The sequence below is a fragment of the Pteropus medius genome, unplaced genomic scaffold, assembly GCF_902729225.1.
Source record: "Pteropus medius unplaced genomic scaffold, Ma_sr-lr_union100, whole genome shotgun sequence".
NCBI classification, from domain to species: Eukaryota; Metazoa; Chordata; class Mammalia; order Chiroptera; family Pteropodidae; genus Pteropus; species Pteropus medius.
Window position 1 is genome coordinate 9,042,158 of NW_024353908.1, and position 24,936 is coordinate 9,067,093.

The 24,936-nt window shown below is 45.1% G+C and overlaps 1 protein-coding gene across 3 annotated transcripts in view; it reads left to right on the top strand.

Moving 5' to 3' along the window:
- Positions 1–24,936, top strand: part of LRIG1 (leucine rich repeats and immunoglobulin like domains 1) — a 108,553-nt gene that overhangs the window by 51,848 nt on the left and 31,769 nt on the right. For 2 of the 3 annotated variants that reach the window (XM_039851711.1, XM_039851712.1), the window contains exons 4-5: positions 21,586–21,723; positions 23,802–23,945. In XM_039851711.1, the coding sequence (XP_039707645.1) occupies positions 21,586–21,723; positions 23,802–23,945 (282 nt within the window). Of the gene's footprint in view, positions 1–2,752; positions 2,759–8,001; positions 8,005–21,585; positions 21,724–23,801; positions 23,946–24,936 lie in introns of those variants that run through there. The other variant, XM_039851713.1, reaches the window with a different exon arrangement.

Sequence of the window (24,936 nt, forward strand, 5' to 3'; positions counted from 1 at the left end):
TCCCCCCCTCCCGCCCCCACCCCGCCTCCACCCGGCACACTAATGGGGGAATCAAAACCCAGGGCCCACACCTGTCCCCCGACCTTCATTGTTTCTGACCTGGTTACTTACCTTTTGTTTTTCTGGCCTTCTGCCATCGAGGCTGTCATCCTGGTAATCGGAGGGCAAAGGGATGAAAAGAAAGTGGTGGAAGCCCAGCTTGGTTTATGATAGAGACCAGGGGCTCATCTGCAAGGCTGCCGAGGCTGCTGTGAGCTTTGCCCCCATGTTCCCCACGTGAAGCCCATGTGAACAAACATGCCCCACCGACCAGAGTTCTTGCCCTCACAGAACTCGCAATTCAGCTGCAGAGAAAGATGGGTAAACAGGCAATTTTAATATAAACACCAGCTGAGAATGTCTAGGGGCTCCTCAGCGCTGTCACTGACAGGGTGTAAGACAGGGAAGGTTCCCGGGTAGAGTGACATTTTAGCTGAGTTTTCCCTTATGTGGACCTCCTTTCTCAGTCCCCTGCAGGTGAGTGTAAGGTATAGTATCAGGTGGAGTACCCTGCATGCCCAGCCAACACGTTGGGTGCTTGGAGGAGTACTACTAGATCATGGCTAGTTCCATTTTAAGTCCAGTTTCCCCCTCCCCAGTGTTTCTTTCCTTCATCAATGAGCAGGCTGTTAGAGGCACCAGTGAGCTTCTGTTGGAAGGCAGAGCAGGACCCCTGGTTCTTAGAACTACAACCTCATCAGATGCTAGGTGCCACCAATGAGCCTCAACATAGAAAATTAAACACCCCATTTACAAAGAAAGCAGCTCTGTCCCAGAAACTTCGCAGGGGTTCTGTAGTGCAGACTGCCTCTTGCCCTGAGTCTCAGTGACTTTTGCTGGGAAAGGAGCTGCTGTGGCCGCTGCCTTGAGCCTGCCAAGTTACACGTCATGACTTGTCGTTTTCCTTCTCTTTCAACTTTCTTTGAGAGTGGGGGTGGTGAGGCAGCCAGATGAGCGGCACATCTGCAAGTCATTTGCTGAGAAAATGAAGCGAACACCAGCTGTGGGGTCTGGGGAGCTGAGGAAGGGGTGTGCCGGTGGAATAGAAACTTGGTCACGGAGGTCACTGCCTTTTTGGGAACCCATAGCTTAGGTTCTGTTGTTGAGAGTTGGCTTTTGTCGTGTGTTTGGCTCCCCCCACCTCATTTTTCCTGATGACTGTGTAAGTTTTAAATATAGTCCAAGACCCAGTGGGAATAGGGTGCTGGTGAAGCATGCATGGTCTGGGAGGGAGGTGCCTCCTTTTAACAGTGGGTGCTGAAACCCTCCAGGGCTACATGAACCGGAGCTGGAAAGCAGAGCTGTTCTGTCGGTTGCACAATCTCCCATGTGAAAGGAGCTGGCCCCTGCCCGGATCAACAGTTCCAACTGGGACTATTTCCTCCTCCTCCCCCTCACCCACTTCCTGCAGGTGGCTTCTCTAATCCACTTACCTCTGGGGAAGCCTTGTGAACGTGTGCACCTAATCCGAAAATGGCTGGCTTGACTTTGACCCGTGTGGTGACCTTGCAAAAAAGGCAGGGCCTATTGTGTCTGCTCACACCTGGGAGCCATTTTCAGCTTTTATAGCCCAAGTGGAAGAAATGTGTTTGCGTTTATGCCGGGCCTTCCTTTCATAAGGCCTGTCATTGTTGGGCGATACGAAAGGAATATTAGGTTCACCCTGCTCGTTCAAAGGCAAGGGTCTTTAAAGATATAATAGTCTGCTCAGTGTACTGAGTCATGCAAAAATTGCCGTTTTGTTTTTTTTTTAATAGTTGAAAAAGGGTCAAAACGTTGGCAGTCTCATATGGTTCAGTCTTTTGAGGTGGAAAATTGTGATCATCAGCATATGTGATACACTGACGGTTGGCAGACATTGCTCCACATCTTTTCCTGAGCATTATTTCTTTGTATTGCCTCTGCAGTCCTAGGAGAAACAGTGTGTGTTGTTGAGCACATTTTACAGATGAGGCACCCGAGGCACAGAGAGGGCAAGAAACTTGTGGGAGGTTGCACAGGAACTGGCAAAGATGGGTCTTTATCTCATTTCTCTCCACCTCCGGGGGTTGTGCTCACTGTATACTTGGAAGTATGTGGTTTGGGAGCCTGGGAAGGTCTTGTTATTTCAAATGCTTACATATCAAATTGTGTTAGGAGGGAGAAACCTCAGAACTGTGGCCAAAAGGCTACATGTTGCACTGGGGCTGGGCTGAGAGGCTTTTCCCTAGGCAAAGTCATCACGCATCTTAAAAATTGTATGCAGGCCTCTGTAAGGTTGTCCTCAGGTGAACTCTTTACCTTTCTCTGATTTCTGCATCATAGGGCTTTATAGAGAGGGGGCAGTTCTACATAGTGGTTAAGAGAAGGTTCTGGATCAGACAGATCTGGGTTTCAGTTCTGTCTTTATCACCCTTGCTATGTTCTCTTGGGCCTCACTTTGCTCATGGTATTTGCTGATACAGCGACATGTGAGCATTCACTAAATACTATATGTCCTCAGTGTCTGGTATCTAGCGAATGTGCACCAAGTAGTAGATATTTTTTTATCACTGACCACTCTCTACCAAGCACCTTATAGGTATGGGCAGGACTGGCCCTGCTTTTGCTGTTGTGTTGTAAGGGGGTTTGTTGTTCTCCACACGGAACCAAGAGGCCTGGTGCAGGAGACTGGGCCAGAGGCTACTTGCATCCCCTAGGAACAGACCTTACTTGCTGGTACCCATTATGGCTCACTCTTGTGAACCAGTTGGACTTTGTAGATCAACCCCATATTCGTGTGTGTATGACTGTGAGTCATTAGCTTTCTTGTATACCAATTCCTGTCGTGGGAGCTGTTATGCATGACAGTGGAGTTGATTTCCCTCCTCTTTCCTTGTTGCCTCTACCTGGGGTGGGTACAGCAAGCAGCAAAACTAAGCAAATGTTAAGCAGTGGCTTTGTCCTTGGCTGCATGGTAGAATGACCTAGGGGGAGCTTTACCTTGACGTCCAGGCCATGTCCCAGGCCAGTTAAAACCTTGGGCCAGGGGGCTTTTGGCAACAGTGGCACTGGGCACAGGTGTTGGTGTGTTTTTTTTTGTTTTGGTGTTTTCAAGCTCTTCGGGTCATGTCAATGTGCAGTGAAAAGTCTTAATGAGCCACAGCTGGGAAACTGTGAGTGAAAGATATTGCCCTCTTTCCTTCTCCTCTCATACCTGTCACTTAAAATGCTCCAGCTCACCCCACTCCCCTTCTTTTTCTTTCTTTTTCTCTCCAGGCAGAGGGGAAATAAATACTAACGCTGGTCTTCAATTTAGCCCTGATGATTCTGGGGTCCCCATTAGAGGTTTTAGTTACCTCTTTCACCACTGATTTAATTGGAAGATATTATGAAGTTAGCCACTTCAGATGACTAGGAAACTGCTTTTGCCTTTGTGGTGTTTGGTCTGATTATACATGACCACCTCATTGGGTGATCACAGAATGCTGACTGTGGATTTGCCTTCTAATCTGGGTCATTGCCTTCCCCTGAAAGCCAGCCCGCCCAGCTCTCACTTGTAGCCTACCTGTAAATCAGAGAAGTCCTATTATGATAATGAAAAACAAAACAAACAAACAAACCCTCTTTATAATAAAACGGTAGGCAAAACTAACTTCAGGCTCTTTAACGCCTCCGTTTTTAATTCTAAAAGTAAGACTTAGCTCCTAAAAAAAAAATATGTGTAAATACATGCTGTAGAAAGTGAAGATCCCCTCTGATCTCGCACAAAAGTTATATTGTGATTTATAGCAAAATTCTAGTGCTAACTTTGAGTTTGGATAATTTTGTGAGGCTTGTGTTTGGAATTGGATCCTAAATTAGTCACAGAGAGAAACTAGAATGTTGTAAATGTGAAAAAAGATCCCTTTGGACATTTTAGAATGTGACATTTTCTCTTAAGTTTTTTGTTTGTTTGTTTGTTTTTTGTTTTTAAATTGGGAGAACACATGTTGTCAGCATGCATAGTGAAATTTTTCTGTCCAGTAAGTGTTGCTTGGTTCTGAGGGTCAGAGTGAGGACTGGCCATCCAGTGCCCCGCACCCCTGCTCTGCTGACAGCAGTAATAAACCCTTTTCACCACCTGGGGCTCCTTACAGGTCATCCTGGCCCCTGCCCCCTCCCTCATTCTCTAGTGTGTGTTAACAAGAGCCCTAATTTGGTGATTCTCTAGCAATTATGTGGTTCCAAGTAAGAGTCTAATGCCTGTCTTCACTTTCTCCTGTTCCCTGAAAAGAGCTAGCTCCTGAGAGATTCAGTAAATTGTCCAGGGAAATGGATTGTGGAAACAGAGTGCTCCCATGCACCATGGGTGTCATCAGGTAGTTTCCTGGTCACCGCTCACCCTTTCCCTGCTTCGGTGGGCTCGTGAGTCGCCCCTGGGGGGAGAAGGCGCGTTGGTGAGGACTCTGCCTGATTCTAAAATGGCTGCTCCTTAGTGGGTGTTTTGCCAGAGAGCCTTGGTCTGTTCTTTGTCCATCTCCAACTGGATATTGGGGTGTGTAGGGTGATTTCTCTGCTTTTAGGAGAAGCTCTTCTCACCATCGTCTTAAGATATCACCCAGTAAGCTCATCTTACCTGTTGATCCCAGAATGCAAGTCATTCTGCAGTGAGATGGGTGCCGATGCCCTGGGAATGGGGAGGAAGCATCTGTGCACATGGCCTCCCCTCGTCAGCACAGGCATATTCAGAAAGGAACCAGTGTTGGCCTCTCAGTTTCTAGCCCTGACTCTGCCAGACACTCCACAATAGGACCTTTCACAGACCACCTTTCTTCTTTGGGCTTCTGTTCTCTCAACTGTAAGGAGAGGGGCTGGTTTCCTATTAGCCACACTTAACCATGATCAATACATATGGCTGCTGTAGACCTGGGTGGGGCCTGGGGTGTGTGTTTTTTGGAACAAATGTTCATCTCTAGTTGAGAATGGCTGACCCTCTAGCTATGTGACCCTGGGTTCCTGGTGGAAGCTCATATAGATGCTTATGAGTTCCGTCTAGTGGGCTAGCTGTGCTGTGTGCACCCATGTTGAGAAGTCTGATTAACTGAGGCAGGGAGTTAGCATCCTGGCCAGCTCTTCCAGTCCACTGCCAAACCTGAGATGTGTACCTCATCTCTAAAGGGGGTCTTCATGGCCTCGGCTCCAAAGGCACCCAGACTTGACTCTTTTCTTCGCCCCCCTTAATTCCTCCCCATGTGACCCCTAGAGAGCTCTAACCTCTTCCCTCCACACTTCCCATTCAGTGAAGTCCTGCCTCATGGTTGCCCCACAGTCAATATTTGGTGAAGAAATGAATGAAGGACCCCTTTGTGGCTTCCTCATCACCCACAAGATGAAGTCTCAGCTCTTTTAGAATTAGCCCCTGATTCCATTTCTTCCTGGCCTCTCTCTACTTCCTGCCTTGCACCTTAAATCAAACTGCACATAATGAAAGCTCACACCGACTGTGTCTCTTGATTCCATGCCTTATTCATGTTGTCACCTTGGTCTGAAATGGCTTTCCTTCTCCTAACCTCCTCCCCCACAATATTGTGTCCCCACCTATCAATGCATCCATCACATCTCTATCTTCTTCTGTCTCCTCAACTCCAGTGTGTGTTTTTGGGCACTGGGGAGTGGGGTTTGGGGAGTTGGTGATACTGTAGTCATATTTACCTTTTACTTACAGCAGCTGCACATAACAGACATCTCACATTTAAATGAATAAGTTCACTAAATGAATGGGACAATTGAAGATTAAGTGATTGTAGAGTATAGGGCAGATACTGGATAGTTTTAGACATTTATTGGCCAGGTGAAGGAAAAACCTTAGGACAAGTAATAGCAGACATGGTCTGTTGGAGACTCCTAGAGGGCATGGCTCTTTTCAGTTAAGAGATGGAACTTGCTTTCCTTGATTTATTGAAAAGCTGGGCAGAATTTTAGAGAAAGCAGTAGAAACTGCTCCATGGAAGGCAGTATGGCTTTGAGGGGGCAGTGTGGGCCCTGGGGTCCCATTATCGAGGTTTGAATCCTTATCCTCTGCTTTCTTGTAGCAGCTTTCCAAGCTTGGGTTTGCTTACATGTGAAATTGCCCTCCCATGGCATGGGTGTGTCAGGAGAAGGGCTCTCCTGGTCTCTGCTTGCCTGTGAGGGGCCAGCAGGAGGTTTGAGGAAAGCTTTTTCTGAAGTGGAGATGGATAATCATTGCAGGTCCGTCCATTTACCCTGCCCCTCTCGGAGTTAAAGGTAAGCAGCTTTCCTTACTACAGGACATGACAGAGCCTTTACTAATGAGGGGTGAAACGTGTTGTTTCCCACATAAAATGAGCCACCTGGAGCTCTTGTTCTGTGATATGTTAACAGTTACTTAATAAAAAAAGGGTCTCGTGGTCATGTAAGTTTAGCAAATGCAGAATCCTGCAGAATGAGAGGTAACTCTTTTAGAGCCCTCATCAACACCATTCTTTGGCTGACCTGCTTTGGGCATCTACTTTTGGGCCCACAAGGGAGGATACATGCCTCCTTTCCAGAACCTTATCATGGAACTCTGCCCAAGGCCAGTGTTCTAGGGCTGGTGCTCTGGGAATCTATGCAAGCCTGTCCTGTGTCTGCCACCGTCTAGGTGTGGATGCCCAGAGAGCCCTCCTGCCTGGCCAGGTCTTACTGGGCTCAGCTGAATTACAGAGTGCAGAACTGAATGATAACCCCGGACATATCAGGCAGGGGCCACACTGGTCTTCTGAATAAGCTTTAGCAGCAACACCTTTCTCACTAGGAGTCCAACCCCCACTGCTCCCTTTTCCTAAATGGTGGAAAGTAATTAAACAGTGCATGCTTATCCCTAGATTTCAGAAATCCTGCAAAGCCCAGTGGTATTTGGTGCTTGACCCTTAGAATCGAGTCATATGGTCTAAGGTTCTGTGGTTTTGAAGGAAATGCCGGAAACCAAATGATTAGCAGATTGACTCTCTGATTCCACCAGGTCCTCTATCTGATTCTACTGTGATTGTCATGATATGGTTTTTGTGGTTGTTTTAATTAAATTTTTTATTTTGAGGTAATTGTAGATTCACATGCAGTTGTTAAAAATGCAGAAAGATCTCATAGCCTTGTTTCCTGCAATGGCACCATCTTGCAGAACTTTTCATAACCAGGTTATTGACATTGAGACCCTCAAGATACAGAACATTTCCATCCCACAAGGATCCCTCCTGTTGCATTTTTATAGTCACACCCATTTTTTCCTGTCCCCACACTCCTGGCAATCTCTAGTATGTTCTCCGTGTTTGTAGTTTTTGTTTAGAGAATGCTATATGTGGAGTCATACAGCATGTAAACTTTTGGGATTGATTTTTAGGGTTGTTTTTGGGATTATGTTATGTATATATACCACACTTTGTTTAATTATTTGCCTGTTGAAAGACATCTGCAGTGTTTCCAGATTTTGAATATTACGAATAAAGCTGCTATAAGGTATCATGTATGGGTATCTGTGTGAACATAAATTTTCAATTCTCTGGGATAAATGCCCTAGAGTATAATTGCTGCATTGCATGGTAGTTGTTTAGTTTTTAAGAAACTGCCAAACTTTTTCAAGTAGCTGTACTGTCTTACTGTATCGGTGACCTGGTTCTCTGCATCCTGGCCAGCATTTGGTGTTGTCAGGTTTTTGGTGGTGGTGGTGGTGGTAAGCTTTTTTGATGGTGATGTTTGTTTTTTAATCTTAGCCTTTCTGGGAGGTGTGTATTGATATCTCATTGTGGTTTTAATTTATATTTCCCTAATGGCTGATGATGTTGAACATCTTTTCATGTGCTTATTTGCTATCAGCATATTCTTTTAGTTGAAATATCTGTTCATGTCTTTTGTTCATTTTCTAATTGGATTGTCAAGTTTTGGCTTAATTTTGAGAGTTTTTTTAAAAAATATATTTTAGATACTAGTTCTTTGTTGAGCATGGAATTTGAAAATATTTTCTCCCAGTCTGTAGTTTGCCTTTTTAGCTTAACGAAGTCTTTCACAGAGGAAGTGCTTTTAATTTTCATGAAGTCCAGTGTATTAATTTTTTCTTTATGGATTGTGCTTTTAGTATCAAGTCTAAGAACTTAGCTTTAGATCTCAAAGGGTTTCTCCTACGTTTTTTCCGAACATCTGTGGTTTACGTTGTCCATTTAGGTCCATGATGATACGTTTTTTAAAACCTGAAGCCAAGAAGAAAATCAAAGCTCATGGTTTCAAGAAAGAAAGTAGCTCCTGTAGAAACCCTGAATGGGCAAGACGAGGGGACGGTGTGGTTCTGTGGTAGAGAGCAGAGGTGCTGGAGATGGTGCCACTTTGATGTTGTAGCAGGTCTTATCTTCAGGGTGGATAAGAAGGACTGTTTTAAAGGAGTAACTCCTTAACCCCAGCCATACACATCCTTAACCATCCCAAGTGCAGTCGGATCATATGCTGAAGGCTTGGGTAATTGCTTGGTAAGAGATATCCTAAATCATATGATCAGGAGATCGAAAGTCTTCCAGATGGGGCAGGAAGCAGGCCTGGTTATATTTTTAAAGGCACATCATTGGTATCACTCCCCAGAGAGGGAAGGAGCTTTTCTTGGAGGCTGTAGCCAAATGCTGAAGCAGCTTCCTCCTCTTTTGGAACTGTAGAGCTGCCGGGAAGCTGGCATGGGAAAAGCAAGGAATGTGCCAGTGGCCAGCAGAAGAGAGGGTTCCTTCTGTGATCCCCGGGGGAATATCAGGGGGGCTCTCTGGCACCCAGTGTCCTGTCTCTGTCTTCATAGCCCCAGGCCATCTATGTAGCTTCTTATTCCTGTGTCCCTCCAGAGAGTGGCACAGCCTGGAGTCAGAGGGTACCTGGGCTCACATTTTGGGTAACTGGGTGACCTCAGACTGGGGCCTTACCCTCTCTGATTCTGGGTTAGCACGTGCCTTCCCCGGCATGTTAGAGAGTGATGGGTAAGCAGTTTTCTTGTGCTCCCTGGAGAAAGCTCAGTTCTGTTCCCTCATACTTATTGCCGGAGGAAATAAGAGCCACTCTCACCTATTTAGAGACCATACCAGTCATCTTAAATGTAAATAAGGGAGGTCTTCCTGTGTTCTGCAGCAACTGTGTGACATGCTGAGAGCCTTTCAGGTTCGCGTGTATGTGTAAGTGTGGGCGGCAGGGGGCTTTGTAGTGTCCTGTGGCAGGATTTACATCCTCTGCATCTGCAGAGCTGGGTTCTACCTTGTTGGAATCATAGATGCCCCAGAGGTTCTTCTGCCCACTTCCATTATAAGGCAGTTTCATGTACCAAATAGGAGTGTGGGATAAGGATTCATGTCTGGGCTCTAGTCCCAGCTGCGCTGCTTCCTACTGCATTAACCATTCTATGCCTCAGCATCCCCCTCTGTGAAATGGGGATGGTAGTAATATCCTCTCAGGTTGTCATGAGGAATAAATGAGCTAAGCCAGAGCCTAGCTCCTAGTAGGAACTAACAGCATGTTAGATTTGAGACCATTATTCCTGCTATTATTGCTACTACTCCAACTACTGTTTCTGCAGAGAAGGAAGAGTAGTTGCTACTTTGTGGCTAAGTGGCAACAGGGAGCTTCTTGGGAGGTTCCACTGCCCAGTGCTGCAGACTCTAGAGTTGGAACCATTTCTGGGCTGCTGCAGAGGCCCCAGGCCTCCATTGGGGGCTCCAGCAAAAGATACTTTGATGTTTTCACCACCTGGAACAGGCTGTGTGCCTGAGAACGTTAGTGTGCAGGGGGTTCAAGAGGAACCTCTGAAACCCAGCACTTCCTTGCCTGGTAAATGAGTGCAGGAACTCTGTATGGTGGCCCTGGAGCCCCACCCTGGGGGCACCCCTTGAAGAAAGGCCCCTGGGCTGTGCTCACTGGGAAGGCCCTCTGCCTTGGGACTGCAAGCCAGGTCTTTCTGAACTTAAGAATCAGGTTGCAAAGTTCATTCTCCAGTCATATTAACTGCTTCGTAAAATATCTGTTTAATTTATTTACCTCATTTTAAGCACATTAAAATAATATGCAAAAGAGGAGGGGGGATTCCATCATCATCATACTACATCTAAGAGCAAGGTGTATATTATAGTTTTGCCTCCCTTTTTTCTGCCAGCATCTTTGAGAGAGTGGCAGTCATGTGAATTGATCAGCTCTGCATCCTGCCTTTCGCTTGAGCCTTGTGCTGTGGACAGTCTCCTGAAGGAGTACTACAAACACTTGATGCCCAAGGCTGAAATGAGAGGGCGGCCTTGAGAAGAAGGAGGTTATGTTTTGTTTGGAAATTTTGAGTAAAGTCACCACGTTGTTTTTCATTGGTGATTCCATTCCTGGTTGGTGATGTCTTCGAGGCACAGAAACCACTGTGGCTGATGACATAGCCTGTCGTTCTTGAATTCCTGGGTGACCCTCTGTGCCACCCACCCCTACCCCAGCTGCTGACAGCATTTGTGGAACTGAGAGAGAGGTGCTTGCTGTCATGTCACATGGCAGGGGTTGGGGAACTCTTCTTCCTGGTGCTCATTTGTGCAGAGGGGTCAATTTGAGGAAACTAACCATTGCAGCAGCTTCTCAAGAGGGGCTGTGTGGATGTTCCTTGGTGAGAATTTCTATGGTTTGAGACTGACCTTAAGGGGTACTCTTAAGACCTTGTTCCTGATTGCTTCTTTCTCTCCACCTTGCCCACCTTTCTTTGCCAGGAACAGTAGCTCAGACTCTGAGTCTGGGAGAATCTGTGCATGAGATGAGGTTTAGGCATGCTGGCTTTCCTCCCTTCTTCTCTTGAAGGGCAGAGCCAAATGGCCACAGATGCACAGACCTTGAAAATTATAATTGAGAAGGAAACAGGCAAGTCCTGCCGTGGAGCACCCACAGGCCTTGCACTGGTGTCAGGGTTGCGATTCCACAAGACAGCCTGACACCTGGTACTCTGACTCTCAGGCCATGAGGGCTCCAGCGTGGTTGAGAGAACCTGTGTGCAGGCCAGCAGAGTACCAAGGAAAGGGAGGGGAAAAAGAAGACAAGGGATGTACCGACTCATTTAGGAGATGATAAAGCCAAAAGAAAGAACAGAGTAGCTATGTCACCTTGACCAGAATAGAGAAACATTTTGGCTTTTCTGACCCATATGTGGATGGAGATTTAGGTGGAAGTGGCTCATTGTTCCCGGCTTTCCATCTCCTGGCCTGACCTGGTGCCACTCTGTCCTACCTGGATGTGAGGACAGGTTACCGCCTCACAGTCACAGAACTGACTCCCTGAGCATCAGCCAGCCCTTCGAAGTTTCTACCAGTGTTAACTGGGCACATCTTTTCTCCCTGGGGAACACAGTACAGATGAGGCTCAGAGGGCTTCCTTGGGTCTGATCAGAACCTTCTTAATTGAATTCCTAGTTGTTCTTCTTCTCTGCCGGGGCCAAGGCAGGAGCTGGGCAGTTGTGTGAACAGATGGAAATGGCTGCACTGTTTTTCACTGCCGAGGGTGGGCAGGGAAGGAGGGATTGTTAACCACTGCTTGACTAGTAGAGCTGTCACAGCTTTGCCAACCCTGGCTAATAAATGAATGTCTGTGTTTAGGGTTAAATTGAACTTGAGAAATGTACAATTAGTCAGAAAATCCATTTTACTTGACATTTTCTTTTAAATATGTCTACCTGCTTTGCTATCTAGAAAAGTTAATTGTACATTACACCTTTAAAAATTTTTTTAATAGGATGGTTGATTGGTCTTGCCTCAGAGTGTTTTTTTCTGAATAACATTCCTTTGTTCTGGTTTGTGGCAGCGAACTAGGAGACTGAGCTAAAGTCGTATTTCATTTGTTTATTCAGCAAATATTTACTGAGTGCCTTTTATGTTTTAAGCGTAGTCCTAGGTGCTAAGAATATAGCCGTAAAAAAGATCGACTAAAAATCTAGCTCTCATGCAGCTTACGTTCTAATGATATAATGACCTCAGGACTACTTAATACCTTAGGTTTTGTTTTGTTCTGTATATAATTAGTAGACTTTCAGAGCAGTTTTGGGTTTATAGAAAAATTGAGCAGAAAGTACAGAGACTTCCCATATACTCTCCTGCAGTTTCCACTGTTACTAACATTTTGCATTAGTGTGGTACATTTGTTACAATTGGTGGGCCAATATTACATTATTATTAACTACCAGTTTACATTAGGGTTCACTGTTCATGTTGTACTGTGGGCTTCCGCAAATGTTTAATGACATGTGTTCACTATTATAGAGTGTCATACAAAATAATTTCACTGCCCTAAAAATCCCCTTGGCTCCTCCTATTCATTACTCTGTTTCCCCAAACCCCTGCCAACCACTGATCTTTTTACTGTCCCCATAGTTTTGCCTCTTCCAGAATATTGTATCTTTGGAATCATACAGTAGGTGGCCTTTTCTGATTAGCTTTTTTCACTCAACAGTATGCATTTCCTTAGGTTTTGTTTTTTGTTTGTGCATCTTAAAATGGAATGCAGAACCCTGGTAGTTTGAACTGGATCCTGATGATTTGTTGTCATTCCTGGGGTTGGGTCAACTCTAAACTTCGCAGAACCGTGGTGGCTGACTCTTCACCATGACTAGGTTTCTTCATTATGGATTTTGGTCTTCCAGGTCAAGTGTATACGCCAGTGGGTGGGAGAACCAAGTGAGATCTGCATCAAGCTGCCTGGAACCCTGCAGTCCCGTGGGGATGTGACATCCTTCCCTTCCGCAATGAGTTAATTGGGACAGTTCATTGAAGACCCCGAGGGGAGAGTGAGGCTAAAGGAGGTGGATGGGTTGGGAGGTTGGTTGACACAGCCCAGTCTTGCCTTCAGAGGGATTGACCCCGCCTGGCCAGAGGCTGTTTATCCCGCCACTGGGCCGCTCTTGTTTTTTATCTGATCTCCACCTGAATAAACAGATCCAGAACGTCATCTCCAGCCAGGCTGAGAATCTGCCAGAATTCCCCAGGGAACTAGTGATTCACCAGCAGTGGGGGGAAAGGCGGAGGGAGTGAGCAAAAGAAAGAGAAAGAGACCTGCTTATTCTGATTCTCATTTCCTGTCCAGCAAATAACCCAGGCTGGGCTGTTCCTATGAGGCACCAGTTTCTTGGAGCAAATTATCGATTTATGCAGTAGAACAGATGGTTTTGGTTTTAATTTTTTAAGGAAGATGAATGCAAAGCAGGCTAGCAAGAGGGTGATGCTTTCGACTGTCATTCTGAGAAAAGAAACTTTAAGTTGGATTAGGAAAACTTCGTAGGGACTTAATTCTTTTTAAAGTTGTATACGGGCATTGGTCCTCACATCGGGTACATTGACAGCATTTCTTGCCAGTTTGGGACTTAGAATTATTAACTCTATTTTTTCCCCTTTTTTGGGGTGTTCATTATGCCCCTGATTATAATAAAATAATTGCCACCTGAATGAGATTAGATTGAGCTTGTCCATGCTCTGTGGCCCCAGGCTATATTCCTAATGCTTTTTGTGAGGGAGGGGTACAGGAAGAGGGGCACATGAGGGCACTAGTATCTGAGAGTGCGCTTGAATGAAGTAGCATGAAACATGGCACTTGGATCAAGTGGCTTTTCAGATTCATTTCAATTCTGAGAATTTGGTTTAAAAAAAACTACCAGTGTCTACTAAGGCCGGACATGCCTACTCTGTGACTGTATAGCAGTGCCACACCTGGACGTTGATGTCCTCCAGAAATGCTTGTAAATAGGCACCAGAGATATATGCAAAAGACATGTCTGTATTGATAGCTGTGATTTTTGCAACAACGGAAACTGGAAATAACTCAATGTCCATCAAGAATAAAATGGAAAAAAACAAATTGCTGTGTATTTCCTCAATAGAAATATTATAGAACAATGAAAAAGAATTAACTACTGCTAATGTTACAACATGGATGGATCTTATAAACAAAATGTTGAGTGAAAGTAGCCAGGTACAGAAGAGCATATAAGGAATGATTCCATGCTTTATATAAAGCTATTTTCCCATGTGCTTTATATAAAGCATAAAAATAGGCAAAATTAATCATTGGTGGTAGAAATTAGAGGTTCCCTTTAAGAAAGACAACTAGGAAAATGACAGGAGGGAGGCTGCTGGGATGCTGAGCAGTGGTTACATGGGTGCATACATTTTGTAAAAAGGCGTTAACTCTACATTTAACAGTTTATGCACTTCTCAGTAGGACTGTGATATTTCAGTAAAAACATTTACAAACAAACAGAACTGCTATCACTGAACTCTGTGGCCTCTTTAGTAGCACTGTATTTTTCAACAAAGGAGAAATCATTATCTTCATGTGTGCTCTTGAAATGACCCACATTTTTTGGCACTTGCAATAATAAAGGATTCCCCTTAGCGAGGAATCAGGGCCACTTTGCCTGTACTGAGTTTTACACTAAATAATGTTAGTCACAAATTGTCTCACATTGTATGGATTCCACCTATGACATGTAAAATTACACTGTAGCCCCGTCTAAGTGGCACTTAGATGTGTGTATACCTCCACTTGTTTCTATCACACTTTGGAGTGCCTGCTGTGGACAGTGGGGTTAGGCACTGTGATACAGAACCATAGTGAGAATTATAGGGCAGTGTGATGATGGGCCAGGTACAAAGTCTGCTGGTGCCCTGAGGCGGCCGGCGTGGAGTGTGATTAACTATGTCTGTCAGGATCACTGTGGAGGTAGGTGGGAGTTAGGAAGTGGTGGTAGATGTGTGATAATTTTTTCTCATTTCAGGGCGAGGTTGTGTGAAATTATTTCTTAGAGGTTCAAGCAAGGAAAGAGCTGTAATTTGAATTTCGTTGATTTGACAAGTAAGACATTTTAAAAGTTTGATGCCGAGGTAACATCATGCAAGATTTGTTGTTTCTAGTAAGAAAGAGTCAAGACTCCAGGAATTGACAGTGTGGACTTCTGAGTCACCATAATTGTCTGGAAGAGCCGAAGCCTGCTTCAATGTTAGGACCGGTGCACTGGCCAGCTTCAGTGTGTTTCTACCTAATTAGAAGAACTGAAAAGAGTAAAGATACACAGTGTGAATGTCTGTTCTCTGGAAGATCACTCTGTTTGCTCACCTGTCCCCACTGGCTCTAGGAAGGAATCTGGATCATCTTCTGAGGAGCATAATAATCATGTAGACTTATGTTCCATTTCAATTTCTCAAGAGGGGTAAAATACATCAGTGGGAAAGATTGCGAGTAGTGATATCTGACATGGGCACTGGAGGGAGAATGAGAGCGTTCCCTCTCTGCTGTAGAGAGTTTAGCCCCATTTTGCAGATGGTTAAACCAGATACAGAGTGATTCAATACAGTTCCAAAGCTGCAGCAGAGATATTAGAATCTGAGTCCCTGCCCCGCAGAAGCCCAAACTGGTTGCTGTAGTATAGACCAATAAACTATAGGTCCTGGGACAAATCTGGCCCACAGTTGTTTTTATAAATAAAGTTTTATTGGAACTCAGCCATACTAATTCATTTACATATTGTCCATGGCACTTTAACACTCCCAACATCAGTGTTGAGTAGGTGTGGCGGACCATAATGACCCACAAAGTCTAAAAAATGTACTATCTAGCCCATTATAGATAAGTTTGCTGATCCCTGGTATAGACAATAAGTGCATAATTTCAGGAACCAGCTGTAATCCATTTGACCCACATCGACCCTTCTTCCTTTGATCCCCTTGCCCTTTCTTCCTGGCTGTTAATCTGTGACCTGAGATCTTTTCCACCACTAAAGGGAATACCTTGTAAACCAGGCTTTCACCAAACTGTAGTGGAACAATCAGTTATGATACAAAGTTTAAATGTTGGTTTCAAATGCCTCTGTTTTACTGTCTAATTTAACACTGGCTCAGAAAATGTAGCCAAGTGGCGAGAGCTTATCTTGCTTGCTCTCTGCCTTTGAAGACTGACTTTATTTTTGAAGCCTTTAACAGGTGTTGGTTTAACAGACTTCTGCTGTATTAAGTTCTCCTCACCCCAGAGGGCTGAGGGGTAAACTGACACTGGGTGGAGGCAAATGCCCTGTGACTATACATTTCTCCTAGTCCCCGTCACTATAGAATCGTTCTGGTTTTGTTTGGTGGCAGAGACAGGCTAGAGTGCTCCTTCGATGAGGCCAGTTGGAGGTCCTCCCACTGTACTGCCCTCTCCCCTTTCCTCTCCTCACTCTCTTTTGTAAGCTTAAGGGCATCTCTTTGTGGCTTTCTGTTCTCTGAGACTAAAGCTAGTAATGCTTCCTTCAAATATAGACGTGTAAAGACACAGTCTCATAGGAACTGTTCTCTTCTTTCCATCTAGAGTATCCATGAGTAAGAACTTTAGTTTCATCAGCCTTATTTGCTGAGATTAGCTGCACAAAGTCTTCTGCAAATTTGCTGCTTACATGGGACCCTGGGAAGCTGGTACAGAAGTGAGGCCTGGTTGAGGCCAATTATACAGACCAGTCTGAGATGACCAGGGAATAGTCAGCTAACACTCAGATCTAGGCAAGTTTTGCTGAAGATTTATAGGTTGAATCTGATGTAGTGCCCTTAAAATTCTGCCTGGTGAGCCTCTTGGATGGGTTGGTGGATAATCCTGCTCCCTTGGGTTTGCATGCTGGCTCCTTCACTTCTCAACTATGTGACCTTGGGAAAATAGTAGCAGACCCCTGAGCTTCAGTTTCTTCAACTATAAAGTTAAGGTTAAGAATAGTACCTACCTCCTATGTGATTTCACTGAGGCTTTACCCAGGGCCTGCTACATACAGGTGTTCAGTAATTGGTCAGCAGTTGTTAAAAAGAACTTGGAAAAGGATTCAGAGGTTATAAAGATGAGTATGGACCTTCTTCTCAACTGAGCAGATAGTTACATTAAAAGTGTGACATCCTGACCACCTGTGTTGCACATGACATTAAAAACATGGACAGTTTTATGAAAGTGGAACGCCAGTTTGAATCAGGGCAGCAAACCCCTCTTCACAGCCATCTACTCTCAAGGGAGAGATGGGAGGGCTTCCCCTGAATACTAACTCTGATGGATGCCTGTCCAGAGGGGATGTCTTCAGCAGGCCTGCTACTCCTGGTGGGGTGGAGGGTGGGTGGGGTGGAGTGGGGTGGAGTTTGGTGGGCGAGGGGCGGGGGCCATGGATCTGAGTCTCACTTGCTGCAGGAGTGAGAAGGGGAACATAATCCACTTGGTTGGGGATCCATCAGATCTCTAGCCACCCTGAGTCCTATAGAAGATTTGGTCTGGGATTTGCTTTGAAGCATGGTTCCCCGTGGCTGGGTTTGATATTCTGTAGCTAGAGCAGGCTTTTTTCATTCATGAAGCTAAGAGTGAGAGCTCTGAGTCAGTCCTTTGTTTCTGAAAGAAGAGTCAGGCCTGCTTGTTGACATTGAAACATGGCAGAGGAATAGACAGGGACCAGTCATTCATTAATTTTTTTCATTCTTTTTTCTAGAGCATCTCGTACAAACTAGATCCTGAGCCTGGCTCTGAGGATACAATTATGACTAATAAATAAACAAGAACTTATTGAGCAACTGTCGGGTCACATTAACCTGTGGGACATAGAAACTTTCCATTCTACTTAATAGATGGGGCTCCTCTGAGGTTCACAGCTGTAAGTAGTGTAACTGGGATTTGAACTTAGGAGAGTATTGCTCATGTCATGTTCTCACAGAACTATGTGCTCAGCTTTACTAAGCCTAAGGAGTTCAGGAAGTGTTTGATCAGGGCTCAAGGCTAGAGCCTTGAGCAGAGAGACCAACTGTAAGGGAGGGATTGGCGTGTGCATCCTTGGAGACTGGGAACAGCTGTGTTTGAGCCCCAGCGACCTCTGGAGCCACTGTATGCTAGGTTGTGTGTGTGTGGGCGGTGCTACCACAGGGCAATTGGCAAATTCTTTTCTTTTGTTCCCTGATTGAATTCATCTGCTTGCATGATTTTCTTATGCTTCAGTGCTGGTGAGTCCCAAATCTGTGTCCAGACTCAGCCTTTCTGAGTTCACCCATGTTCATTGTTTGTGATTCATTCAACAAATATTTACTGAGCACCTATTATGTGCCTCACACTGTTCCAGTGGTTGGTGACACAGCAGTGGACAAAGCAGACAAACATCTCTGCCCTCATGGAGCCACAACCTGGTGGGAGAGACTATGTTATACTAGAAACAAGGAAAATCCTAGTTATCTTAGATGATAATTACAGCCATTGAGAAAAATAAAACAGGCAGAGGAGTGGAGAGTGAGTGAGAAAGAGAGAGAGAGAGAGGGAGGGAGGAGAGAGGAGAGAGAGAGAGAGAGGAGGGAGGGAGGAGAGGGGAGAGGGAAGAGAGCGCGAGCGAGCAATCCTCAAGAGGTGACATTTGAATAAAGATGTTTAAAAAAGTAAGGGCATGAGACCTGTGGGATGCTGGGGAAAGAGCACTCCAAGCAGTGGGAAAGGCAAGTGCAAGGGTCCTGAGGCAGGAGTCTGCCTGCTGTGTCTGAGGGCTAGGGTGGGCAGAGCATGTGAGGTGGAGGAGTAGGAAATGAAGCAACAAGATGGATATGTGGCAGATCATGTGGGCCTTGGAGAATATTGTAAGAACTTGGTCCTAAGTGAGACATTGTTTGAGTTTTAGGCAAAGGAGTTCTGTGAACTGACTTGTTTTTTGCTTTTTGTTTTTAAACTGTGGTAAAATACACATAATATAAAAGTTACCATCTTAATCATTTTTAAGTAGTGTTAAGTACACTTGTGTTATATAGTCTCCATAGCTCTTGCCATCTTGCAAAACTAAAACTCCATACTCATTAAACAACTCATTCCTGTGTATGCAAATATCTCAGATCTGCTTTCAGTTTTTTGGATATTTACACATAAATAGAATTGATGGATCATATGGCAATTCTGTTTGATTTTTTTGAGAATCCACCATACAATTTTCTTCAGCGGCTACACCAAGATTTCAGTTTCTCTACATCCTCACCCACACTTGTTATTTCTCTTTTTTTGATAGTAGCCATCCCATGGGTGTGAGGGGGTATCTCATTGCATTTTCCTAATGATCAATGATGTTGAGCATCTTTTCATGTGCTTATTGACCATTTGTATATCTTTTTTGGAAAAGCATCTATTTAAGTCCTTTGCTCATTTTTTAATGGGATAGTTTGTTTTTTGATGTTGTTGAGTTGTAGGGGTCCTTTATATATTCTATATATTAAATCCTTAAGAGAGACATGATTCGCACATGTTTTCTCCCACTCTGTGGTATGCCTTAACAGTATCTCTTTGGCTCTTGGGTTGGTGATAGACTATACGTGAACAAAGATGGGCGGTGTAGCCTTGTAGCCTGCTAACTTGGTTATCTTATTATTTCCAAACTAGAATATATACGATCACCATCTGAAGCACCTCCCACTGTTATCTCCAGATTCTGTGGGCCCCCCTCTTACTCTCTTGTGTCTGTCTCTGTGTTGCCACCACCTCTTCATGGACTTCTGTAAGGTGATTCCCTTCTCCTTAGCTTGGCCTATGAGACATTGCCCGATGTGGTCCTGCCTACCCTCCCAGCTCCATGATCTGATCCTGCCTCTGCCCTACTCACCAGCATCAGCATCCTGCCCTCTGGAGCTGGGCCCAGCAACCTCTTCCTGGCAGAATTCAACACTGCTCCCCCCTCACTTCTAGCGTGTTTCATCCATCCTGCCTTTGTACTTTCATTCTCACGCTCCCTTGTTTCTCATCTCCATGGCTGCCTCTTCTGCTAAGTGGGGAACTCGTTCCAGCATGTGAAAGAGACCTGTCTTCAACACAGCGCCCATCCTCCAGGATGGGCCTGGCGCAGAGCAGGGGCCCAGAACATGTTTGATTCAATGAATAAGTAGACTGACAAGAAAGAAGAAGAAAGGTGTAAGATAAAAGAGGAGAGAGAGGCAGTGGGAGAAGTGTTGGGGGCTCGCAGCAGCTGTCCCGTGAGCCCTTCTACTGTGTAGTTTTCTTCTTTGTGCAACTTTAGGCCGATGGTGTCCCTTCTCTTTTTTCAGACCCCCTTTTCCTGGCTCCCTGGCACTGCATTCAGAGTTCCTGGATAAGACTCAACTCTGTTGCCTTTATTTCTTACTCTTTTTTTCCCATACTTTACATAATAAAGGTTTTCTTTTATTTCCTTTTTTCCCTTTCTTTTTCTTTTGGAATCAGAAAACTGAAGAGGCTATCTTTCTTAAGAACTTAATAAAGAACTCAAAGGAAATAGCTTTGGGGGGCAGGAGGGGACATGAAGGGAAAAAGTGGTCTTTCTTTCTAAGGAGATTTCACTGTGTGTGGAGTTGTGCCCTTGTAAATGGATTTTTGGGTTCAGGGCCTGGGAGAGTTGTGAAAAAAACAAAGGAGTCGATGAGAAGCCCCAGAGCTGCTGGGAAAGAGGGCCTTGTTTATGCTCGTTGGAACTGATTTGGTCAAGTGTTTGTTTAAAAGAGATGCCACTTGGTAAGCGTCGCCTGGCTTACTTGTGTTGTGTTCAAGAATGCTTTGATTGGCCGGAGACCCTGACACTGTTTGGTCAGAAATTGGCCGAGTGAGTGCCTGGAACCCAGAGGCCCAGTGCTGTCACTCAAGAGATACTTACGAATCCGAACGTTGGGATTAGGGCTGCGGTGGTTAGAATGTGCCAGGCAGAGCCAAACCCACACAGGGGCCGTTCCCTCCAGCCTCGGTTAGCGTTTGTTGTCTTTCTCCTGATTAATAAATATTGGTTGGTTGGTTAGACTTTGGCTTTGTCAGAAAGAGGATTAAATAAATAAATCATGGTGGTAAACACTGAACACTTAGGCTAACATCTGCCACACACTTTAGTGTGGTTTCAGGTTGAATCACCCGTATTCCTAAAATAAGGGGTTGTGGCCCCATCTTCCACATGAGGAAACTGAGGAACATAGTTATCAGGGGCTGGAGTCAGGAGGTTCAGGGGATTTGATTTGAGTTAGACGCAGCACTGAATTCCTCGTTTCCCTTGTCAGGGTTTTGTCGTCGTCGTCTTTTTTAATGCCTTTTGCTTATCTCCATTCCTGGTACATGGAAGGTGTCAGTAGAATGTGAGGACTACAGTGACATGTGAGGATGGATTAAACCGAACTATGGGCTCTGGTGCCTGCAGTCTTGTAAATGGTGGGGTTGGACTAGGTCCTGAAGATTCGAGATAAGAACTGCATTAGGAGCTGGCTGGTTGCACAGGGCGTATCTAGTGCATTGGTGAGTTCTGAGTTCTGCTCATGCCTTGCTGCTCTCTGCACGGTCTAAAATATCTCCCCTGTGTTCTTGACCTTGGAGAGAGCAGCCTAGGCTTAGGACTTGGACAGACTTGTCACAGACAGAGAATTCAGAATTCTATCTAGCATCCATCCACTAGATAATAATTTGATGAAAAGAAGAATGGGAGATCACGGTCTTAGGAGTGTCTCTGCATTTGTAATGTTCTGAAAGAGCAGAACTGCTAGGGAAAAAAATGTGTCTAAAACATGTGGTGGGGAAAATAATAGTTTCTTTCAAAGACATGCTTGAGTCACCTCCCTTTGTGTGTTTTAGGCAACACAATAAGATTCGTGGTGTGGAGGGCAGTCAGCTGAAGGCTTATCTGTCCTTGGAAGTGCTGGATCTGAGTTGGAACAATATCACGGAGATCCGGACTGCCTGCTTTCCGCACGGACTGCCCATAAAGGAGCTGTAAGTGCCTCCGCTCTGCCCTCGGCACCCAGGTCTGGTCACAGGATGGATGTTGCCTTCTCTTCTCGGCTGTGGCCTGGCTGAGGCCATGGGGATGGGCACAGAGCTCCTTGGGCTGTCCTCAGCAGGGCTGAGGGCGGGGGACCCAGGGCCACTTCTTCTTTGTGCCTGTTTATAGAGCATTTCCAAATCCTGCAGCAGCATTCCGACTTTATAGACGATGAGGAAGCTGAGGCAGGGAGAGATTAAGTATTAGCTTAACAGGTCTGCCACTTGAGAGGAGATCCTAGCCCTCAAACACAGGTCTATTCTGGCTACAAAGCCTGCATTCTTTCTCATTTACGGGGCTGCCTCCCAGGAAAGGAGAGGAGAGATTAGGGGTAGTTAGAGGAATGACCGTGGGGAAAGACCTCTTCTCAAAGGCTTAACCTGTCAGTGCTTATCTTTCTAGCATCATGAACTATTGAATCACGTCATTTGGTTTATTTGAGGGGGCAGTTACTTTATTCTGTGGGTTCTCAGCACCTTCTAAATTTCCTTGTTAGTCTCTTCTGCTTTTACCTATCTTAATGCCCTATCTTATACCCAATAATGGATGGTAGACAGGAGAAGTAAGGTAAAACCTATTTAACCCATCGCCTGTAGGTAGGAAAATGCTGCTTTGGGGAAAAAACTAAAAACCTAGTTTAAAGAGACATGTTCAAATGACACGTGAGTTTTCGATCCCTGCACTATAACTGTTCTCGACTAGTTTTAGAGATCATTTGCAAGGCTGGTGTAGGGGTCCTTATGACCTAACTGTTCAGGGAGGCCAAGCCCTGGCATGCAGATTTTCCAAGACCCCCGAGGAGAGGAGTGGTTTCTTTCTTTGGCTGCATCAAGTCACCAGAATTAGAAACGGGAGGTCTTTGCTTTTGGTAGGCCAGCACGGCAGTGCTGAGCCCCCCATGAGGGCTTTCCAAAGGTTTCTAGCTGCTACTGGGAACTTCTTTGCTTGCAACAAAGAAACCACCAACTGCTAACCTGAATTGCAGTGACCTTTTCTCTCTGCATGAGAGCAGGAGGGACTTTTTATTTGGCAGATACTGTCGGGTATATCTTCATCACACAGACTGTTCTGCTTTAATCTGAGTGTTAAGAACAAACAGTCCAGCCCCAATTGCAAAGAATCCTCATGTGCTCTCTCCTGGGCCGCTGCCTGATGGCGAGATGGAAAATGTCTTATTCCTTTCCTTTCTCTGTTTAAGAAAATTCTCTCTATTCTTTCTCCTCTTTGTTTACACGACAAAAAATATATTTATTCGAGGAAGGTAGAGGAGATATTAGGGGTAACTTCTCATGGGAATACTATACTGTTCCTTCCTCTTCTGTCTTTTCTCTTATTACTTGATATCGTTAATGCACAACAGAATGCACAGATCTTAGCTGTATAGTGTAATGCGTTTTGAGGGGAGATGCTCCTTACACACATAATCAAGTAAGTGGAGATCTCATTGAAATAGCTTGTTTTCTAAAAAGACTCTATGCAAGTCTCTTTAACTAGTGTTTCTTTGAGACATTTAATATTATTACATGAATTGGTTTATGCACACATATTACATAAGTTGCATAATGAGACCGACTTCAGAATTAAAGGATGTTTCCCCAAATTATGAAATCCACCCTGACCTTGCCTCGCAGTTGATTTTCTGCCTGTTAGGGCTTTTCTCATCCTTGGGCAATGGGTGTTGCGGAATGAATCCTGCACAGGTGGCTCTGGAGGTGACTGGGATGTGGGACTGGCTGGGGTAGAGGTAATTGACTTCCACTCCCACCCTCCTGGGGTTGCCTTCCGGCCATAAGCACAGTGTGCTCTGAAACAGGGCTTCTCTCCAGGCCTGACACCTGTATTTCCCTTGCTCCCCCATCCAGAAGTGAAGATGGGATTTGCAGCCTTGGGAGGACAAATGTCTCATTGGAAATCTGTGTCTCTGGGTGTGTTTTAGCTCATTTTCCCAACTTGACTGGGTCAGATGTCTATAACAGAATGAGGAAGGCCTCCTACTGACCACTATATTCTCTCTCCCGAATCATTCCAGCAACCTGGCAAGCAACCGGATCAGCACCTTGGAGTCAGGAGCATTTGATGGTCTGTCACGGTCACTGCTAGTGCTTCGCCTGAGCAAAAACAGGATCACCCAGCTTCCTGTGAAAGCATTCAAGCTACCTAGGTTGACACAACTGTGAGTATGGAAACCTGAACTTTAATTAAGGTTAGGTAAACTTTATAGAGGCCAAATTTCCCCAAGGACCCCATATCAAATGCAATTCCTTCCTCACTCCTCCTTGCTCATACTCTGCATAAACTATCATTAATGACCGTATGGCAACACCTAATAAAAGCAAATTAGAAGCTGGGTCTGGTGCCTGCGAGCTGCCTCAGGTTGCTGGGAAAAGATCCACTGAGGATATATATGCTTGTCCTTGTTGGTACTTTACAGAATGAAATGAGGAATCCTGCTGGTTAGCTGAGCCTAGCTAAGGCTCAGGCTGTGTGGATCGGGTTCCTTATGATCTTAGAGGTTTCTGTGTTTTTTTTTTTTTAAGGAACCCATAAAATCTATGTCATGGATGTTAAGGTGTCCAGCACTTCTCGAGCAGTTCGAGAGGAAGTCAGTGTAGCCAGAGGTAGATATAAGCAAAAATGGTCCATTGTCTTCATCTCCTTAGTCTTTTAAGGATTTATTCAGTTTTTTGATGACCCAGGCCAAATGCCCTTCAGAATGGCACAGGGTTTGGATTCAAGAAAACCTCTATTTACCAGAACCTGATGGATTATTTGTTCTCTACATTTTTGTTTTTTTCTGTATCCTCTTTGTAGCAGAAGAGTGTATCTCAGGAAAATAAGCCGATAATGGAGATTTGGTTTAAATAGAACAAAACAATCATTCAGGGTCAAGTGTGGCAGCAAAATGGGGTGTGCCCAGCGTTCCTCTGCCTGCGCTTCACACACACACCCGGGCTCTACTCTCTTCCCTGGTCTCTTGATGTTCAGGAGGTTTTGTGTGGAGCCAGGGTCATGAGGCACTGCAGAGGTATTTGGGGGAAAACCAAGGACTTTCTGATTAGCCCTCTGTTCCCTCCCCCTTCCCCAAGTGTTAGTAATGGATCCAGCCCACCCAGATTCCTGAAATCTTTTGGTTAACTGAGGTTTTATCACATTGGGGCTGGAAG